General features: G+C 67.5%; 1 protein-coding gene across 1 annotated transcript in view; it reads right to left on the bottom strand.

The window, feature by feature from the left end:
• Positions 1-19,353, bottom strand: part of ZFPM1 (zinc finger protein, FOG family member 1) — a 67,739-nt gene that overhangs the window by 29,859 nt on the left and 18,527 nt on the right. Inside the window, 2 exon segments of the mRNA XM_047078906.1 lie at positions 6,868-6,990; positions 9,278-9,394. Coding sequence (XP_046934862.1) covers positions 6,868-6,990; positions 9,278-9,394 — 240 coding nt within the window.

Below are 19,353 nucleotides of genomic sequence, written 5' to 3'. Positions count from 1 at the left end.
GTGGGGTGAGGCGGACGACGGAGCCAGCCGCGGCAGCGAGCCATCCGGCCAGGGCCCATCTGGGTGCCGGGTGGGGAGCCACTAACCACGGGGAGGGGCTGCCCCGGGGCCGAGGGGTCAGCAGCCCAGCCGTGGGGGACGCCACGCTGCCAGCTCCGTGCCTCAGTTTCCCCACAGAGACGGGCAGCGAGCTCTGACTGCGGATGCCCCCTCTCTGCGCACGGCCTTTCGGGGGTGCCGGGTGTGGCCTGGTGCCCCCCGGGCAGCGCAAGAGGTGGCATCCGTGTGGGACAGGCGGCCACGGAGGCCACGGCCCCTACCTCAGCCGTGTCCTGGGGGCCCTGTCTACAGGGCTTTGCTCAGAGGGGTGGGCGGGCCTGAGCTGTGGCGGTAGATGCCAGCCAGGGGTTCAGGCCCCTTCTCCGGCCCAGGGACCAGCGGTCTGGGGAGCGTGTCCTGGCAAGAGCCCACGGGCGACCCTCAGCCTGTGACAGCTGAACCCCATTTCCTATGGGATGCCGCCCCCTTGATCTGAGCTTGCCTCCTCCCTCCTCACCGCTGCACCCGCCCCAGTCCCGGCGGGGCACACTCTGGGCCCCGGGGCTCTGGCCTTCCCTGTGCCCAGTGCACCGTCCCCAGCGGCTCCCCCCTCTTCTGGCCCGTGGGCTCGGCCAGGCCTGTTCGGCATCGCTCCCTCTCTTTTTCCAGAGCCTCACCCCTCGGCCGCGTGACGTCGTCGCTTCTGGGTTATTCTGTCTCTGTCTCCCTAACTCGAACCTCAGTGCCCTGGCCACCTGGACGCTGCGGGCCCCAAGCAGGTGTTGAACATACAAGTGTTCGTGGAGTGAATGAACGACCTTCTCGTGCTGGCTCCTGGGCCGTAGAGACCGGGATGTTTTGGCCCGAAGGCCTGTGTCACCCCCACGACACAGCTCCAAGAGGGCAGGACCACCCCCCCTTGTTGCCGGGAGCAGCGGCACGGCTGGCCCCCTGCAGGTGTCTGTAAACAGCTGGGAAGGCGGGCAGGCTGGCTGACCACGGGGGCACGCAGCCCGCCCACCCCGGGCCTTCCGCCACCTCCTGGAATCTCCGTCTGCTCGGCCGGGAAAGGGGGTCCGGACAGGCACAGGGCCCAGCGGGCGGGTCTCAGGGCCCACGTCCCCCTGGGACACCCAGAAGAGGTGGCCGACTCTGGCCCCTGGAGCTGGCCCCGGGCTGACCCTTGCCATCTACCATCACCCTCTCCTTCGCCCCTCCCCCATCTGTTAATCTAAGACAAATAGGCCTATCGGGTGGCAGTGCCGGGCCCCACGATAACGCAAAATAGCCGAAATGATTTTTTCCCACCCACGCAGGCCGCGCTGCTGGGAGGGGACGTGCGGCCAGGCCGTATCGGTCCATCTCCCGGGCTGTCCATCAGGACAGGCCGTCCTGCCTCGGCAGCCCGACCGCCCGCCGCCCGATAACAGACCTTGAGGTTTGCCTAGAAACTCCGGCAGTGAGATTAGTCAGCCGAGCACAGCCCAGATAGCCGGCCCGGCGCCCTTGCTCACGCTCCAGAGGTGAAGATTCCAGCAGGCTCCCCAGGACCCCCGGGGTGGGGGGATCGGGCTCCAGTGCTCAAGCAGGAGGCAGCTCCGCCTCTGGCCCCCCACGGCGCCGTGTTCCCTGCGGGTGCTCCTTCAACCCAGCTGCTGCATGGCAGCTGACCAGACACCTCGCTTGAAATCCCCCAGCCCTTCCTTTTATGCCAAGACCGTAGAGGCGTCTCCCTACACCCCACAGCACGGAGCCCCAACCCTGACCCACCTGCGCCCATTCTGTCTCAGGCTCCAGCCACACCCACCCACGCTGTTCAAACCCCAGGGCCTTTGCACTGCCCGGACACCCTCACCCCACTCCAGCTGGTCCTCTGGCCTCAGCTCAGGGATGTCTCTGCTGACCCGCAGTGCCCTGAGGACATGGCCAGCCTTCCCACCTCTGCCTCCAGGGCCCGGGATGGGGACATAAACAGTAACACCGGATGCCTGGCCAATTAGATTTTGTTTTGTGAACAGTGGTCACCAGGAAAGAGCTCCAGGCTCCGAGGCTCCTATGGGTGAAAGGAAACCCGCTCTTGGGGCCCTGATCGCAAAGCCAGGCCACAGGCCGGGGCCCCCACCCCCGGCCAAGCTGACCACCAAGTGTGCCCCTGGCCACCTCCCCCCTTCCTGGGCCCACGGAGCCCAGGCCACCCTCACGGCTACTTGACGCCCCCCTGCGGGCCCCCACCCGGCGTGGCACCTGCACTCAGCAGCAGTGGCACACTGGCCCCCATCCGGGGCATCCGGGCCTTGCCTGCCCTGTGCCAGGCTCACCAGGCAGCAAGGGAGGCCGGAGGAGGCGGCCCAGCCCCAGGCGGCCCGGCAGAGGGGCTGCTCAGGCGGGAGGGGGTCCCACACCATGAGGCTGGCTGCAGAGGAGGCTCCCGGACGCCCTGGGACTCCCCAGAGCCGCTCCCTTCGTCCTGGTTCCTCATGACCCGGCCAGGCAGGCCGAGGGCACGCTGGCGGCCGCTGCACAGGGGCTCAGATGGGGCCCAGGAGGTGGGTGATGCGCCCAGGACCCCCACTCAGGATGGGACCCTCCAGGCTCAGTCCGAACGGAGGCCGGCCTTCCTGCCTGACCTGTTTCTTTTAGATGTTAGTGGGGAGACCGAGAGTGGGGGAGAGGGGACGGATGAATGGCAGGAGGGCTGGGGGTCGTGGCGTGAGGGGCCGACCCCTTTCAGGCAGAAAGCTCGTGGCCAGCTGCCCTCCAGACGTGCTTTGGGGATTACAGATTACAGCTCTCAGATATTTGCATATCAGAATTTTAAACAGCCAGCCCCTCCGGCAAACAAGGTCATTTCAAAGATAAAAATACTGAGCCTTCCCCCTTCCCGCCACCCACCGCCTTTCCCCTCAAAGCCCCCAGCCCAGCAGCCCCGCGTCCCTGAGCCCCAGAGGGTGCTTTCCCGACCACAGGCTGAAGCGCCCTCCCTAAGACCTGGGACCGGGCTCCAGGGCCCCCTGGCTAGGCCTCGGTCTCACCCCCGGGGCCTTTGCACGGGCTCTGCACTTCTGACCCGAGGACCTCCCTGCCCTATGGGGCCCGTCTGGGGGCCACCTTCCCCTCGGGGACTTCCACAGTCCCCTCACCGGTGTGGTCGGGGCTCCCAGCATGGAGGACACCCCAGCACACGGCTCCTTGGGACGCGGGGAGGATCCGCCTAATTCTGGGGGGAGGGGGGGCTCTGCCCAGGCCCTCACCCGCCCCAGGGGGCGGCTGCGGTCCCGCTGCTCAGAGGAGAGAGGGGACATCTATCCCTGAGACCGCACTGTGGGGCCACCTCGGAGCCGGCCTCACCCTGGGCCACAAACCACTCGCAGGGGCGCAGGAAGTGGAGGGCGGCCTCTCCCAGCCTCGGGCCCCCTGCTTGGCAGCTGAAGCGGGCAGTGCCTTTCTGCCCCGAGAGTGGCTTCTCCACGTGACATCCCAGCCCAGGCCGCCGGCGAGGGGAGACGACACTGCGGCTCTCTGCGTGCTGTGGGCGTAGCCCCTTCACAGGCCCCTTAGCTCCATCGTACAGATGAGGAAACTGAGGCCCAGAGAGGTCGGCAAAGCTGGAGCCCCTCCGGGGCCGGCACGCTCGGGGGTCTGTGCCCTGACCTCCGCGCCACTGGCCATACTCCCGCCTGACCCACGACAGCTGAGGCCGCTGACGGAGCTCACAACTTCTCGAAGCGGAAACACATCCCTGAGGACCTCCCCAGCCTGGTTCTGGAGCTCTGGGGCCACCAGGTGTCGGGCGGGGGCGGGACCGGGCCCCTCACGGGTCCCGGATGTGCACTCCGGCGTCCACGAAGCCCTCGCACATCCACGACCTCGCTGGTGTCTGCAGTGTGTACCGAGGCCCTCCTGCCTGCTGCCCGGGGGTGCCTCCCGGGGGTGCCCGTGGCCCGCTGCTCTGGGCCTTGCCCCCGGGGCAGAGCGGCCCCCCTGTACGGGCTGTGCAGCTGCAGAGAGGCACCGAGGCCCAGTCTCTCCGCTGGGCTGTTGGCTGTTGTCACCGGCTCCTGGGCTCCCCGACCACGGGTCTGACCCGGGGGGGGGGGGGGGGAGGTGCCTGGGAGACCCACGAGCCCTGGCCCTCGCTGGCAGATGGCAGCCAGGAAGGCGACCGGCGTGCACGGAGCTCTGTGCCTCGCGCAGGCCAGATGGGAAACTGAGGCTCGGGGCCAGGCCCTTCCCCAGAGCCAGACGGTGCAAGGTGCACGTGTGGTCCAAGCTGGTCGCCTTCATCCAGAGGGCAAAGGTAGCTGGTGTCCCCAAGCCAGGCGGTACATCCAGGGCTATTTTCCAGGCTTGGGGACAGACTCAGAGACACAGGGGCGGGTAGATGCTCACCCGGGACGGGCAGAGTGGCAAGAAGGGGGCAGACAAGGCGAGGGGGGTGGGGCGCGGGACTCGTGGGCAGGGGCCACGGCCGCACACCCCCACCCTGGGCACTGCCCTCAGGGACGCCGGCCTGGTCAGGCCCTGGCAAAGCCCCGCTGCCCCATCGCTGGCACGGGCGGCCCCTCTCAGATAAGGGCCCACTGGGCCTCTCTGGCTTCCCTGGCGGGCGATAAGTGCGGCCTGCCCGGGGTCTGATAGGGGGCAGGCACCACGGCGGTTGGCCAGCGGCCGCTTATCGGCCCATCGCTGCCCACTGCGCAGAAATTGCTATCTGCGGCGACGGACGGGGAGCCCCCGGCCCCAGGGATGCAAATAGCACAGGAAGCCCCCCGAGGCGCTCCAGCCCTAAACCACGGCCACCCTCGGGCCGGCCGGTGCCCCGGGGTCAGCTTCCCATCTCCAGGAGGCTCTGTTCCTCCGCCTATGAAATGGGGGTGATGACTGCACCGACGGGGGGATGGGGCCCCACCGGGGCAGTCACACACTCGCGGCCCCGGCTCTGCCACTTTCCAGCTGGGTGACCCTGGACAAGTCCCTCCGTCACCCTGCTCCCGAGTCTCCTGCATACACTGGGGGGGCTACCCCCGTGCCCGCCTCAGAGCCTGGGTGACGCTGCCTGGGGCTCTTCCTCCCCAGGGCCACTCTATCCAGTGGCCGGTCCGGGGCCCTCAGGCACACGGGTGGTCCCCACTCCCCCCGCCCCGCCCCTGCAGCAGGAAGTTTCCTCATAAAGCCTGGAACATGAGGTCCATGGGGCCTGGGGCAGTGCTGACCCGGCTGCTGTGGGCGCCTTGTTGTGACCTCATCTGCAGCCGGGGAAACTGAGGCAGGTAGCGCAGTCTGACCACGGGGTCCCCGCCCAGCCCGCGCAGCACCATCCTGTGGGCGGAAAGGCCCCCGTGTGGACCCTAGCACCCAGCAGACAGGTGTCCGGCTCAGCTCTGAGGGCCGTGAGGACCTCAGGGGCACGTGGCCCTGTGGCCTGTCCCTTGCCAGGTGCTCCTTGGTGGGAACAGGCCACACTGCGGGCACATTTCTGCCAGGGCACCCGGGGCCCCTCCTCTGCCGTCAACAGGTCCCCAAGAGGGGGGGTGGCGGCCAAGTCTGTTTTGAAGGGAAGCAGTGTTGCTGAGCTGGGGGGCAGCAGAGGGGACCCGCAGCACCGTCCCACCCAGGGTGCTCCACTCCTGGGCAACACGGTGGCCCATCCAGGTGGAAAGGGCAGAGAATGAGAGGGCACAGAAAACGTGGGGTTGCCATCTTGGTGTGACCGACGGGCCGCCCCGTCCTTCCCACAGCCTCAGACTGCCCACGCTGTCCCCGGGTGGGACGGGCTGTGTTAAATCACGAGGGGAACCGGGGGGCACACGTGTCCCCACATCTACGCCGGAGCCGGTGGCAGACATCGCGAGTCAGTCACGGCTCTCTTCTCCCGAGGCTTGGGGACACCCCCTCCCCTGCCCCCCAAGAGGTCCACATGGACTTTCAGCCTGAGCCTAGAGGGACACCATCCCTGACACCCTTCCTATCTTGGTCCCTTCTGCCCTGGCAGAGCCTGTCCCTGCCCCACCTGGGTGCTTCCTCTCCACCGGACACAGCCTCCCCGGGCTGCTCGTGCACCCTCCCTGAGGACTGTCTGCTCGCAGCTAGAAGACGGGCACTCAGCAAGCGCTCAATGAATGCTTCCTGCATCCACGCACGCCTGGCCCAAGCGCACGGCGTCCCCTCACCGAGACCGTGCCCGCCGACCCTCGCCGACGCACAGACACGCGGCCCCACGCCCCCGCCCCCGCCCCCCTGCGTTCCCCGGAACAAACAGAAACAGCAGACACGCCCAGCTTTCCCTGCACTGCTAGGAGCACAGGGAGAACCCTCTGGTGGGACCTCCAAAGTCCGAATTCGGGCAGGGGGATGGGCAGCACAAATCCTCCCTCAGACACTCCCCTGCTCCAGCACCGGGCAGTTGGCAGCCAACTCCTGCCCCCCGACCCTGCGGCTGCGGCCACCCGGGGGCCGGGGGGTGGGCCCTCTCCCACCCTGCACAGGCCTGAACCCCCAGCCCAGCTGGGACGCAGAGGCATCCACCTCCGTGGCTCCCGATTCCTGCGATGCCTCTCGCTGGCCTCACCACCTGCTCCTCTCCCCCAGCCAGGCACGCTGCCTCCTGGGAGCCCTCGGAGCGCGTGGGCAAGGGGTTTAGCTCTGGGCGTCGGCAGGGCTTGGTGGCCTCCTCCCACGCTCCCGCCGGCCCCACAGGCTGCCTGGACTTCGGAACGGGCACGGGCCCCGGCCCGGAGGGTCGCCACCAACCTCCTCGGCCGGAAGCCGAGGCCCGTCCCGCGCCCCCCCGCCGGCAGGACGGCAGCCCCCGGCCGTGGGTGTGGTTACCTGGCCCGCTCCAGGAGCTGCCCGGCTCCTCCTCCAGCCTGGCCTCTGGCTCCTGCCCCTCCATCTCGGGGCCTCCTGGGGATGTGGCGGGTGGTGGCGACGGTGGGGGCGGGGGATTGGCGTCTGCGGACAGGAAAACACGGTCAGGCCCCGCCACCTGCGGGCACCGCGTCGCCCACCTCCCCACCGCCCCCCCGTGGCCAGGAGGGACACCGAGACCCAGGCGGTGAGCACGCGCCCGAGGTCCCTCCCCACCGGGCTTGCGCTAATGGGGGCACCGACACCTCAGTTTTCTCCTTGGCCTTCAGAGCCCCTCATCCCCTCGTTAATTGCAGCAACAATTGCTCTTCCAGTGGCCGCTAATAATTAGAGGGCAGGGTGGCCTCACGGGCACACCCAGGCCAGCGGGCGGCCGTGCAGGCTCCCTGGTCTCCTCCACCGGCAGCTGGGGGCCCCTCCAGCCGGGCCCGGCACCCGGGTCCAGCCCAAAGGGCATATTTGCCTTCCCTGCTGAGCCTGATAACCACGCAGCCCCCAATCGATGAGCTCCCATAAAAGCCCCCCCTTGGTGACGTCACACGCCCGGCAGATTATTAATACCCAAGATAAGGGCTGTGATTAACATCAAATAAATCAATCACACAGTATAAAAGTCCTATTATTTTTGGCTATAAATCAACGCGGCTGGCATTCGAGCCCCAGCCATCGCGCGGGAGCCGCGCTGGGCCCGCCCGAGAGGCAGAGCTCGCTCCCCGTCGCCTTATCTCGCCCATCGCTGCGTTATCGCCGCGGCCTGTGCCAGGTGCAACCCCGGCTGTTTTTTCCAGCTCTTTCCCCGGCCCCGCCCCCACCCACCCCGTGCAGCCCCAGCGAGCAGATCAGATAAGGGGCCCGGCTCCCCTGGAAAGCCACCGGGTCAAAGTCCACCAGTAACAGCCACTTGCCCTTTGGTAGATCGGGGCGCCCCCATTAGCACACAGCACCTAACAGCGGTGGTGATGGCGGTGGCGATAAGGGGGCCCCGGGCGCACTGCCACAGGCTCGGCCGCCCAGACCCAGCGACCGAGGCTCAGGCAGGGCAGGAGCACGGGCCCCGGGGACAGACATGATGCGGATGATGAGGGGGAGATGGTCATAATGCACAAGAGCCGGCACCGGAGGCCGGGCCCCTGACCCGGCACCCCGGCCGCTGTCTCTGGGTGGGCCGAGGGGCCACCCCTGAGGGGCCTGCCACTGGGGAAAGGGACCGAGGGGCCACCAGGTCTCAGAGCACGAGGCTTGTTGGACTCCTGGCCTGTGGCCATCCCAGGGGGGACGATGATGCTCTGAGACTGGCAGATGCTGGGGGTGGGCGGGGGGTCCCCGGCGCTCTGCCTGGGGTCTCTGTGCCCCGGCCCCACCCCCACCCCGCAGAAGGCTGCTGCCCACTCGCCATATTCCACCTCAGGGCCTTTGCACGGGCAGGTGCTGCCGCCCGGGGACACCCTTCTCTGCGCATCCTCCGTGTGCAAGGGCGTCGAGGTGCTGAATGGGGATAAGATCACGGGCCGTGGGCAGCAGGGTGGGGGCGGGGAGAGGTGCACCAGACCACACCCCCACCAGTCTCGCAACCTGAGTGTTCTCCTCAGGAAAGCAGGCCGCCCCCAGCGCCTCAGCGAGCCCCCTCCCCCTGGGGGGCCCGGGGTACAGCTCGCTAGGGAAGCCGCCCTCGCCCTGAGGCCAGAGCCGGCCTCCTGGCGGTTAGCGCGTGCCCAGGCACCCCACCCCCCAGCACTACCTCTGGCCCACGAAACTGCCACCAGGAGGGTCCAAAGAAAGGTTCCAGGTGCCTGGGGGGGGGGGGGGGGCAGGCACTGGGCACGAAGGGAAATCAACCTGAATCCAGACCTGGGGTCAGATCGCTGCCTGGGTGCTTACAGGCTGTGTGTCCAGGGGCAAGCCTCTTAACCTCTCTGGGCTCATTCCCTGGGGTGTAAAATGGGGTACCGTACCTTACCTTACAGCCTGCTATGTACTGAGACCACGTGTGCTGAGGCCGTTGGCACAGCCAGGTAAGGACTCGCTGTCCCCGTTCCACACAGGGCAAAGTGAGGCTGGAGAGGGCATGGCTTTCTCAAGTGGCCCACGACCTGGGCTAGACCTCCCCAGCGGGGCCTCCGTCTCCCCATCGGTACCAGAAGGGGCTGGACCCGTGCCCAGTGGCGTGTGTCCCCGGGGCGTCAGCGCCCTGGCGGGAAACTGCGGAACAGTCGGCCCACAGACACCGCCAAGCTTAACACCCACTTCATGGGTGAGGAAACCGAGTCCCAGAAGGACCTGGCTCCGTGAAGTCACAGGCAAGGACGCCGGGGGTGGGGGGGTGCGACACAGGGGTCAGACTCGGGCCCGTGGCACGCCCACCGCGACTCACCTGCACTGGCAGGGCTCAGGGGCTCGGGCTCTCCCGCGGCCTCGGGCCCCACGGCTCCAGCCTCCTGCTCCGGGAGGCCGGCGTCCTCTTCTGCGGTCTCCACGTCTCCGAGGGAACCTGCACAACAGCCCGAAGGGAATCCGTAAGGCTCCGTGGGGCGGCCTGACCCCCTCCCGGCACCGGCTCGGCCGCCCCGCAGGGTCAGAGGCCGTGGGGGGCCCCCCCAAGACTTGCGCACACTTCACCCCTGCGTCAGCCCCAGTCCCGCGACGGCCCCGGCACCTGGGGTCGTCCCGGCCGTCCCGTCAACCGCGGCCTGCCCACGGGCCCCTCTCCCCAGGACGGTGGTCCCAGCCCCTCCTTGGTCTCTCCAGCACTGGGGGCAGCGTGCTCTCCCCTGCACTCTGTTCCACGCTGTGGGAGCAGCAGCGGTGCCCCCTCTGGCCCGGGGGGGGGGGGGCCCTCTGGGGGTTGCATGAAGCACAGCCCTCGCCCGACCCATAGGTACACTCTTCCGGGGGTTCAGGGCCCCTGAGACGAGAGGGTAGCCCTCTCCTGGGCCCAGGACACCTCCTCCGAGAAGCCCCCCACACTCAGGTACCGAGGCTCGGGAGCTTGAGGGTGGACCCCGCGTCCGGCGCACGGAAGTGCTCAGAAAACCTGGCTGAGCGAGTAAGTGGTTGAGGGGGCACAGGTGGGGGCACAGGTGTCTGCAGCCTCTGGGGGCGGAGAGCCGCAGGCCCGGGGCACCTGACTCCAATCCCACCTTCCCCGGGAGGCTCCTGCAGCGGGGGGTCCCACAGAGCCCCCCTTACAGCCGACAAGGTGGGCCCACAGCCCAGAGACCTCTCAGGAGAGTGGGGAAGCCAGAGCCACGAAGGTGCCCCCAGTCAGGGCAGCAACCGTGTCCCTGAGGTCAGACTAGTGGGTCCAGAGGGGCGGGCAGAGGGACAATGGGGAACAGGTGCCCATCCTTATTCCGCTCCCCGTCTCCCCAGGCCCCTTCCGGCTGACTCAGCCTGGGCCCCGAGGGCTGGAGACAGGTGCTGGGGCTGAGCCGCCTCCTGCCCCGCCCCCCCCACCCTGTCAGTCACCGTAGAGATGACACCCGTCCTCCGGGTGTGGCGTGGGGGAGGGGCCTGACTCACAGACCCACCCCCCCCCCCCCCCCCGCTCCTCCTACTCAGGATGGATGGAGGGGGTGCCCTTCTGGGCCCAGGCCACAGACCCCACAGCAGCCAGGGGGCACTTCCTTGCCGCTGAGGAAGAGGAAACCGAGCAGGAAGAAACATCTGGAAGCCATGAAGACAGCCGCAAATCCATGTGATGGGAGCGCACGACGGCGGGGGCAGAATGGGGCTCGCTTTTGCTGGCATTGGAGACAGAAGGCACCTGAGGCATGTGGAATGGCGCGTCCACCTCTCAGAGGCTGAGCTCCCCGTCCCTGGAGGCAAGCAAGCAGCAGCAGATGGAGATTCGCCTGGGATTTGTGCCTCTGTGGCCGGCGGTTCCTGACCTTTTGTACATCATGACCCCCGTGGGGATGTGGTGAAAGCCAGTGCCTTCTCCCCAGAAAAACAGAGACCAAAATTTGCCATTTCAGGGGCTTCTCACCAAAGCCCTAGTGTTCTTCCTGCTGCCCTCACTCACTCCCCGCCTTTGCCATATTATCCCCGGGATGAAACCTGGCCCCAGCGTGCATCAGGGGCCACAGGAGCTGGCCCCTGGCAGCGGAGACGCGCGGGGCTACGACAGAACAAGCAGCACTGTGACCGAGGTTCCAGGCTGACTTTCCCCATCTGGCAATTTCCGTGGAGCAGGGAGGTGGGCAAGCTGGTGGTCTGTCTGCGTTTCAGCTCACCTCCCTGGTCACGGGCAGATGGTGGCCCGTGACAGTGACGAACGCTAAGTGTTCCTGGTGTGGCGACAGGTGGGGCAGACACCGCTCTAGGAGGCCGCGGTGCCGGGCACACCTGGACTCTGCAGGGGACTTCCGGCCCCACTGGGCCCCAAACAGAAAACAACAGCAAATGATAAATGCCGTGAGGGAGGGAGGGAGGCAAGTGAAAGAGAAAGAGAGCGACAACAGGGGAGGCTCCTGCCAGCAGATCTCAGAGGGGACAGACAGCTGGGGGGCTGGACAGAGGGCCCGGGGGCTGGACAGACAGCTGGGGGGCTGGACAGAGGGCCCGAGGGCTGGACAGACAGCTGGGGGGCTGGACAGAGGGCCTGGGGGCTGGACAGAGGGCCCGGGGGCTGGACAGACAGCTGGGGGGCTGGACAGAGGGCCCGGGGACTGGACAGAGGGCCTGGGGACTGGACAGAGGGCCTGGGGGCTGGACAGACAGCTGGGGGACTGGACAGAGGGCCCGGGGACTGGACAGAGGGCCTGGGGACTGGACAGAAAGCTGGGGGGCTGGACAGAGGGCCTGGGGACTGGACAGAGGGCCTGGGGGCTGGACAGAGGGCCCGGGGACTGGACAGAGGGCCTGGGGACTAGACAGAGGGCCTGGGGGCTGGACAGACAGCTGGGGGACTGGACAGACAGCTGGGGGACTGGACAGAGGGCCTGAGGACGGGACAGACAGCTGGGGGGCTGGACAGAGGGCCTGGGGGCTGGACAGAGGGCCTGGGGGCTGGACAGACAGCTGGGGGACTAGACAGAGGGCCTGGGGGCTGGACAGACAGCTGGGGGACTGGACAGACAGCTGGGGGACTGGACAGAGGGCCTGAGGACGGGACAGACAGCTGGGGGGCTGGACAGAGGGCCTGGGGGCTGGACAGAGGGCCTGGGGGACAGGACAGAGGGCCTGGGGGACTGGACAGAGGGCCTGGGGGCTGGACAGACAGCTGGGGGGCTGGACAGAGGGCCTGGGGACTGGACAGAGGGCCTGGGGACTGGACAGAGGGCCTGGGGGCTGGACAGACAGCTGGGGGACAGGACAGAGGGCCTGGGGGACTGGACAGAGGGCCTGGGGGCTGGACAGACAGCTGGGGGGCTGGACAGAGGGCCTGGGGACTGGACAGAGGGCCTGGGGACTGGACAGACAGCTGGGGGGCTGGACAGAGGGCCCGGGGACTGGACAGAGGGCCTAGGGACTGGACAGAGGGCCTGGGGGCTGGACAGACAGCTGGGGGACTGGACAGACAGCTGGGGGACTGGACAGAGGGCCTGAGGACGGGACAGACAGCTGGGGGACAGGACAGAGGGCCTGGGGGACTGGACAGAGGGCCTGAGGACTGGACAGACAGCTGGGGGACTGGACAGAGGGCCTGGGGGCTGGACAGAGGGCCTGGGGGACTGGACAGAGGGCCTGGGGGCTGGACAGACATCTGGGGGCTGGACAGAGGGCCCGGGGACTGGACAGAGGGCCTGGGGGCTGGACAGACAGCTGGGGGCTGGACAGAGGGCCCGGGGACTGGACAGAGGGCCTAGGGACTGGACAGAGGGCCTAGGGACTGGACAGAGGGCCTGGGGGCTGGACAGACAGCTGGGGGACTGGACAGACAGCTGGGGGACTGGACAGAGGGCCTGAGGACGGGACAGACAGCTGGGGGACAGGACAGAGGGCCTGGGGGACTGGACAGAGGGCCTGAGGACTGGACAGACAGCTGGGGGACTGGACAGAGGGCCTGGGGGCTGGACAGAGGGCCTGGGGGACTGGACAGAGGGCCTGGGGGCTGGACAGAGGGCCTGGGGGCTGGACAGACAGCTGGGGGCTGGACAGAGGGCCTGGGGACTGGATAGAGGGCCTGGGGACTGGATAGAGGGCCTGGGGGACTGGACAGAGGGCCTGGGGGCTGGACAGACAGCTGGGGGCTGGACAGAGGGCCCGGGGACTGGACAGAGGGCCTGGGGGCTGGACAGACAGCTGGGGGCTGGACAGAGGGCCCGGGGACTGGACAGAGCTGGGGGACTGGACAGAGGGCCTGGGGACTGGATAGAGGGCCTGGGGACTGGATAGAGGGCCTGGGGGCTGGACATACAGCTGGGGGACTGGACAGAGGGCCTGGGGACTGGACAGAGCTGGGTGTGGGAAAGGAGGAAGAGCTTGGAGGCTGGAGAGAGGCCAGGGGAGGAGTGGATGCTAATCCCAGAGGCACTGGGGAGCCTTAGAGAGTCCCAGGCAGGGGGTTTCCTGCCTGCAGCTCCCTGGATTCTAGCTCGGGATCGGAGTCCCGGCCTCCTCGCCCAGACACATCAGCGCTGTGATTACAGGAGGCGGGCAGGGGCTCAGTACGCCGTGGCCGGGCTCAGACCACACAGAACCAGCCCCAGGCCAGGCCTTGCGCTCCCGTGTCAGTGCACCCACGTGGGCAGGGGAGGCTCTCAGGTAGACGGGGCACGGCCCAGAGTGGCCCAACGTGCCCCGGCTCAGGTGGGAGGCCTGGCCTGCCGTGGGCTCCCTTGGCATCCGGGCAGGAAAACAGAGGCTGCGGTGGAGGCTGGCCTCTAGTCCCTCCACCTCCCCGCCCGTGGGCTTGGCCCCGGGCAGGTACTGCCGGTCACCGCGGCCATCCCAGCCTCAGCGGGCAGCGCAAAGGCCTCTGGGGCCCGCCCTTTGCCGGACCCTTTCGAGAAGCGCTGGTGCCCTCTGGGCTCACCTAGAGCCGTCAGGGGAGGCCCCCCAGCTGCGCTCCCTCCTGCTCAATGGCCATCGCACTTCGGGGCCTCGGTTGTCTGCTCCGGTGAGTGGGTATGAAGCCACCTGCTGCTCTCAAGGATGGCAGGGACCAGGGCCCTGGGGCCGATGCCGGGGCAGAGCCGGCACACGCCTCCCCACACCTGCCCGACCCCGGGACAGCAGCCCCGACTCCCCACTCTCCGGCTCGCTCAGGTGGGCCTCAGCCACCCAGGGAGGCTCCAAGCTCGCGGCGGGTCCGTTTATGGGAGAACAAAGGCTCCCGTCGCACAAAGGCGTGACGATGAGCGTAAAGAAAGAGGCTGCCGGGCTGCGGCAATTTATTCCAACGCCGCTAATTCAGTTCCGGCACAATTAAAGCCGCTCTGATAATGCGGGCGACGACCGCCAGCCAGCAAATCGCTCCGAGCCCGCAGACGGGACGTGTCTTGGGAAAGGCTGCCGTATGCCTGCTTCGGCACCCCGGGAGCGTGCCATCTCGTCCCCGGGGACAGCCCTGGGGTCATACGGGGGGCTCTCGGGTCCCGCTCCACCGGGGGCTTGGGAGGGAAGGAAGTTTCCTCCGCTGGCCAGACCTCAGGGAGGCACAGCTTCCTCCCCGGGTGCCCTGCGCTAGGGATGGCCCCCGCCTGGCCCCTGGGGGACACTCTCTGGCCAGAGGCCCCAGCAGGTAGGCCAGGCCTATCCACGGCAAGGCAGGGCAGGTGTCGTGCTGTGTGGATCTCGGGCAAGTAGCTCTACCTCTCTGTGCTTGGGGAAACCAGCACAGCTCCTCCGTCACGTGAAATGTGGTGCTCATCCACGCTGAGCTCAGCTCAGGGCCTGGCACGGAGTAAGCACGCACCAAGTGTAGGCCGTCACCGTCATCAGTCACCATCGCTGGCTGCACAGCAGGGCCTGGGACGGGGGGAGGGGGGTGGCGTGGGGTGTGGGGCAGTCAGGACGGGCAGGTCTCCTCCTCCGACCCTCTTGACACTGCCCAGAGGTCACGCCCACTTTGCAGATGAATAAGCTGAGGCCCAGCAAGGTGAACCGACCTGCCCATGCCCCCCCCCCCACCCCCGCCAGCCCCGAGGAAGCAGTGGTGGGGACAGGCAGGACAGGACCCTCCCCAGACATGCCACCCTTGCGGACGCTGGCTCAGGCATAGGCGTCCCCTGCACCAGGGCGGCCCCGCACCTGCCTCCACTGTCCCCAGGTCCAGAGACCAGGATGGAGGGTGACGCTGGCCGCAGGGCCCGGCAGGGCGGGGAGGCTGGCGCCCAAGGCTGAACACCTGTCCGGGGGCGTCCGCGGGTGACGACGGCGGTCCCAGCGCTGCCCCCGCGGCCCGGAGCCCCTCGGTTATCACGGCGAGCAGACACCCCGCGCCGATTCTGCTCCTGCTCATTAAGCCGGACGCCGGAATGGAAATGCAAACATAATAGCTATTTGATTGGGGTGAGATATTTTGCATATTGGCTCGGCACTGATAGCAGAATTTCATCAACTCCCTTTTTTCATGCTTTAAGACTGAATTACGGAGACAGGCTTGGTGCAGCGGATGGTCCCCCTCTCCCTTCCGAGTCCCCGAGCTGCACGATTAACAGCCCCTCCTGGCTTTGATGGCGAGGTAGCTGATGCGGGGGGGGGGGGGGGGGGCTTTTGAATGACCACCTCTAAGAAAGCCAGAGCTCATGTGCGTGAAGGGGACAAAACCCGCCCGGGCTCTGGCCCCCAGGTGGACCTGCCAGGCGGGGTGCAGGTGACGGTGTCACGGAGCACTGGACGGGGAGTCCGGAGGTCCTAGGCAAAGTCCCTGCAGGCTGCACCCATATCAAACGGGGGTGATTGTGTCTGCACCCCGAGACCGCTGGAAACATGTGAACGAACAGGGGGCGGAGTCCCCACGAGCCCCTCCCCTGACTCGGGGCCTGACTACGGGTGCGAGTGTTTTCCTGAGGCCCCACCACGTGGGCCTGCCCATTACGTGGGTCCTTCTTATATTCCGTTTACAGAGGATAAAACAGAGGTGGGACACCTGCCCAGGAGCCCCTCCTGCCTGAAGGCAGGCCTCTGGCCCGGGGGGGGGGGCGGGAGGGGTGGGGTGGACACTGCCGGGCCACGTGGCCCTCCCCCTCCCCCGCCCCCGCGTCCAGCCTCCCAGAGAGGGCAGCAGGCACAGCTGGAGTGCTGGCGGCCCTCGCCTCCCATGGCCTCGCTCACTCATCGACTCAGTCATTAACCTGTCAAACCTGGGTTCACTGACTGCCAGGCTCCGCACCAGGCCCCTGGAGACCCCACGGCAACCCAGACACCCCACCCCCGAGAAAGCAAAGTGAAGAATGCAAGCGGCCATTGCCCCGAAGGAGAGGTGCAGGTGCCAGTCAGGGAAGGCTTCCGGGAGGAGGCGACCAGTGAGTGGCGCTCTGGAAGGGGACGGGACTGCCTGCAGCTGGGCCAGGGAAAAGCATCCCAGGCAGGAGGCACAGCAGGAGGCTGAGGCCGGTGGCCTGGTGCAGGCCACACCTCCTCGAGCCTGGTTTCCGCATGGAAAGAAGGGATGTCACGTCACCGGCTGGGGTCAGGGTTCAGCAAGGTGGTGCCAGTGGGTGCTGAGCACAGACAGGTTATTATTACACGTCTTGTTATTTGTTTCAACTCTCCAGGGGGCGCCACACCTGCCCTCTGGGGGGAGGGGGACTGGTGGACAGAGCTGGGGCCTGGCGGGGGGACCCTGCGGGCAGGAGGGAAGGACCTCCCCCCAGGCCGGCAGAAGGCCTGGCCTCCTGTCTCGCCAGCCCTGGGCAGCTGGCGGGCAGGCCCGAGGCACGGGGCGCTGGGCGGGCGGGGGCACGGTGCTGCCCGGAGAGGGACCCTGACCTCTGGGTGGCACACGGTGGCCGGATAAGGCCCCGATAACAGAGAGAAAATAGCAACAGATTCAGACTTTCCCACCGGGGGGCAGTGGGGTGGCTCAGGCCACGGAGGGGACAGCCCTGTTCCCCTCTGGGGGCCTTGCTGTGGGACCTCTGGGCGACTGGGGGCCGTGGCTGGCGGTCCCAGGGGCCCAGGCCCCCCAGGCAGCCGGGGTTGGGTCTGAAGCCGGGGAAGTCCTCCCTCCCCGGCCCTGGCAAGCAGGACTGGACGCTCAGTCCCCTCCCAGGAAGGAGGGTGTCTAATCCAGCTGGTGACTGACGGGGGAGGCCACTGAGGCCCAGGACACAGGGGCCGCGGCTGCTCTGGCCTGTTAGCTGCACCCCCCCCACCGGCAGCCCCTCGGGGCCCGGTGACTCGTGCTTTACGCACAATGCTGACAAGCAGCTGAGCCAATTCCCAGGCCCAGGTGGGTAGAGAGGAGCAAGTTGGAAGGAGGGGGTGCTGAACAGGGCTCGGAGGGGGGCACGCCCCGGAGGAGCAGAGGGGAGCCCCATGCACGGGCGCTGCCGAAGGGCAAGTGTGTCCCCACAGCACAGAGCAGCCCCGGGCAGTCCAGGGCCTGTGAGGCCGGGCTCGCACGGCTGATGGGCGGCGGGGCCACAGAGGGAGACGGGTGAGCACAGTGGGGGTCCAGGGGCAGGCTCTAGGCCCCCAGCGAACACTGCCAAGGCTTGGGGGAAGCAGTTCATTCGCCGGAGACCGTCAGCTTCTCCGACGTTTAGGGTCGAGGCGGGTTCCCGGCCCACTGCCCCCTAGGAGCTCACAGCCCCGAAGGGGGAGGGGCTCCCGGGAGGGACATGGAGTTCTGGGGGGGCCCGGCTCTCCCCGCGGGTCCACCTCACCCCCAGTCCACACCCGCCGCCAGCCCACGTCTGCGCGCCCCTGCCGGCCGCGCTGCCCCTCCGCCCGGTCAAGGCCTCCTCAGCCCTCAGCCCCAGCTCTTCCCACGCAGGCCGGGCAGGCCCAGGGGCCACGAGGGGTTCAGGCTGGGAGGGGCCGTAGGCCCCCGCTGCGACCCGCCAGCGGCTTCTTTGACCCAGGGTCAGCCCGCTGACAGCTGGGGCGACCACAAGAGGATGTTGGCGAGATAATCTTGGCTTATTCGAGCGGGCGCCCTGGCCCACAGGGGGGAGAACAGGCATCCGAACCCTCTGCGCCCATGGCCGCCCCCCCGACGCTGGTTCTGCTCCCCGACTCCCTGAGTGGGCCGCCTGCGGCAGGGGAGATGGGGCCGCGCAGCCTGACTCCGCTTCCCCACCAAGCGTCCATCTGATGGTGCTTGCATGCACCCTGCAACGGGAGGCTCACTACTCCTCTTCCAGACATCTGGGTCTTAGACTGTCTGCTTCTTAGGCCTTGCCCCCCACACACCTTAGCGGGCCCACCCTGTCATCCTGTGTATAAGCGACTGTCAATTCAGCTGCTTTGCTGCCCGGGGGTGAGCCATACCCCCACCCATGCCGCCTCCCAGCCCGGCCCGCAAGCGCCGGGGTCACGCATGGGGGCTGGGTGGGGACACTGGTGCTGTCCAAGGTAGGCCAGGCTGGAGGAGCCCGGACGCACTCTGGGCCGTCTCAGGGCGAGGAGACGCCCTCGGCATGAAGAGAAACCTTGCCGTGTCAGGAGAGTGCCAGGCAGGGCCCTGCACGCTCTGGGAACAGAGGCCAGACTGGCGGACCAGAGCTACTGGGATCTGAGCTTTTAACACCCTGATACTTTATTGAGAAATGATTCACATACATCAAGATTCATCCTTTTAAGGGCGATTCAGCTTTCAAAGGAACGTTTCTTGGAAGATGGCTGGGACGGTCCCGCGTAACCCAAATAAAAGCCAGGGCCCCCGTGGCCAGATCTCATGCAGAAAAGCAGCCGCCGGCAAGGGGATCCTCGCCTGCTTCTCCCCGCAAGCTCCCAGGGCCAGTCAGGGTCTGGGGCTCTTTATGGTACCCGCCACCTTTCTGCCCTCATCCCCAGCCAACCCACCGCGTGTGGCTCGGTGCTCCCTTCCCAGCCTCCCCGGGCCCTTCTCCCCACACCCGTTCCTCCCTCACGGGCGGCCTGGCAATGGCCAGAACTCACTGTCGGGTACCCCTTGGCAGATGGCAGGTGGGAGAAGGGGTCAGGGCCAGCAAGGATGCTCATGTGGCCATCCTGTCCCTGTGTCCCCATAACCAACAGTGTCCTAGGCCCAGGGGCAGGAGGACCACCTCTGGGGCCTCACGCGCCCCTTACCCGGTGACTGCCCTCTCCTCCAGGCCTCATCCTTCCCTGGGTCCTTCCTTGGGGCCTTCAGTGTGGACTCCAAGGTCACACCCATCTCCCGAGTCACGCTTTCGCCCGACACCTGCCCTCCTCTGCTCATATGCCTCCCGGGCTGGCTCTCGCTCTCTCTCTCTCTCTGTGTGAAAACCAAACCATTACTGGGGCTACAACCCATGCCAGCACCTGTCTGGCTCCTGGCGGTGGCCCTGCTGACCCCAGCCCTGCCCACGGGCTCACAGGGTGCTCACTTGA

Source organism: Lynx rufus, unplaced genomic scaffold (assembly GCF_022079265.1).
Source record: "Lynx rufus isolate CCGP_SWC_20201006 ecotype Redwood Valley unplaced genomic scaffold, mLynRuf1.p SCAF_16, whole genome shotgun sequence".
NCBI lineage: Eukaryota > Metazoa > Chordata > Mammalia > Carnivora > Felidae > Lynx > Lynx rufus.
Note: the sequence above shows the minus strand (reverse complement) of the source record. Positions and strands in the feature narration are given on the sequence as shown.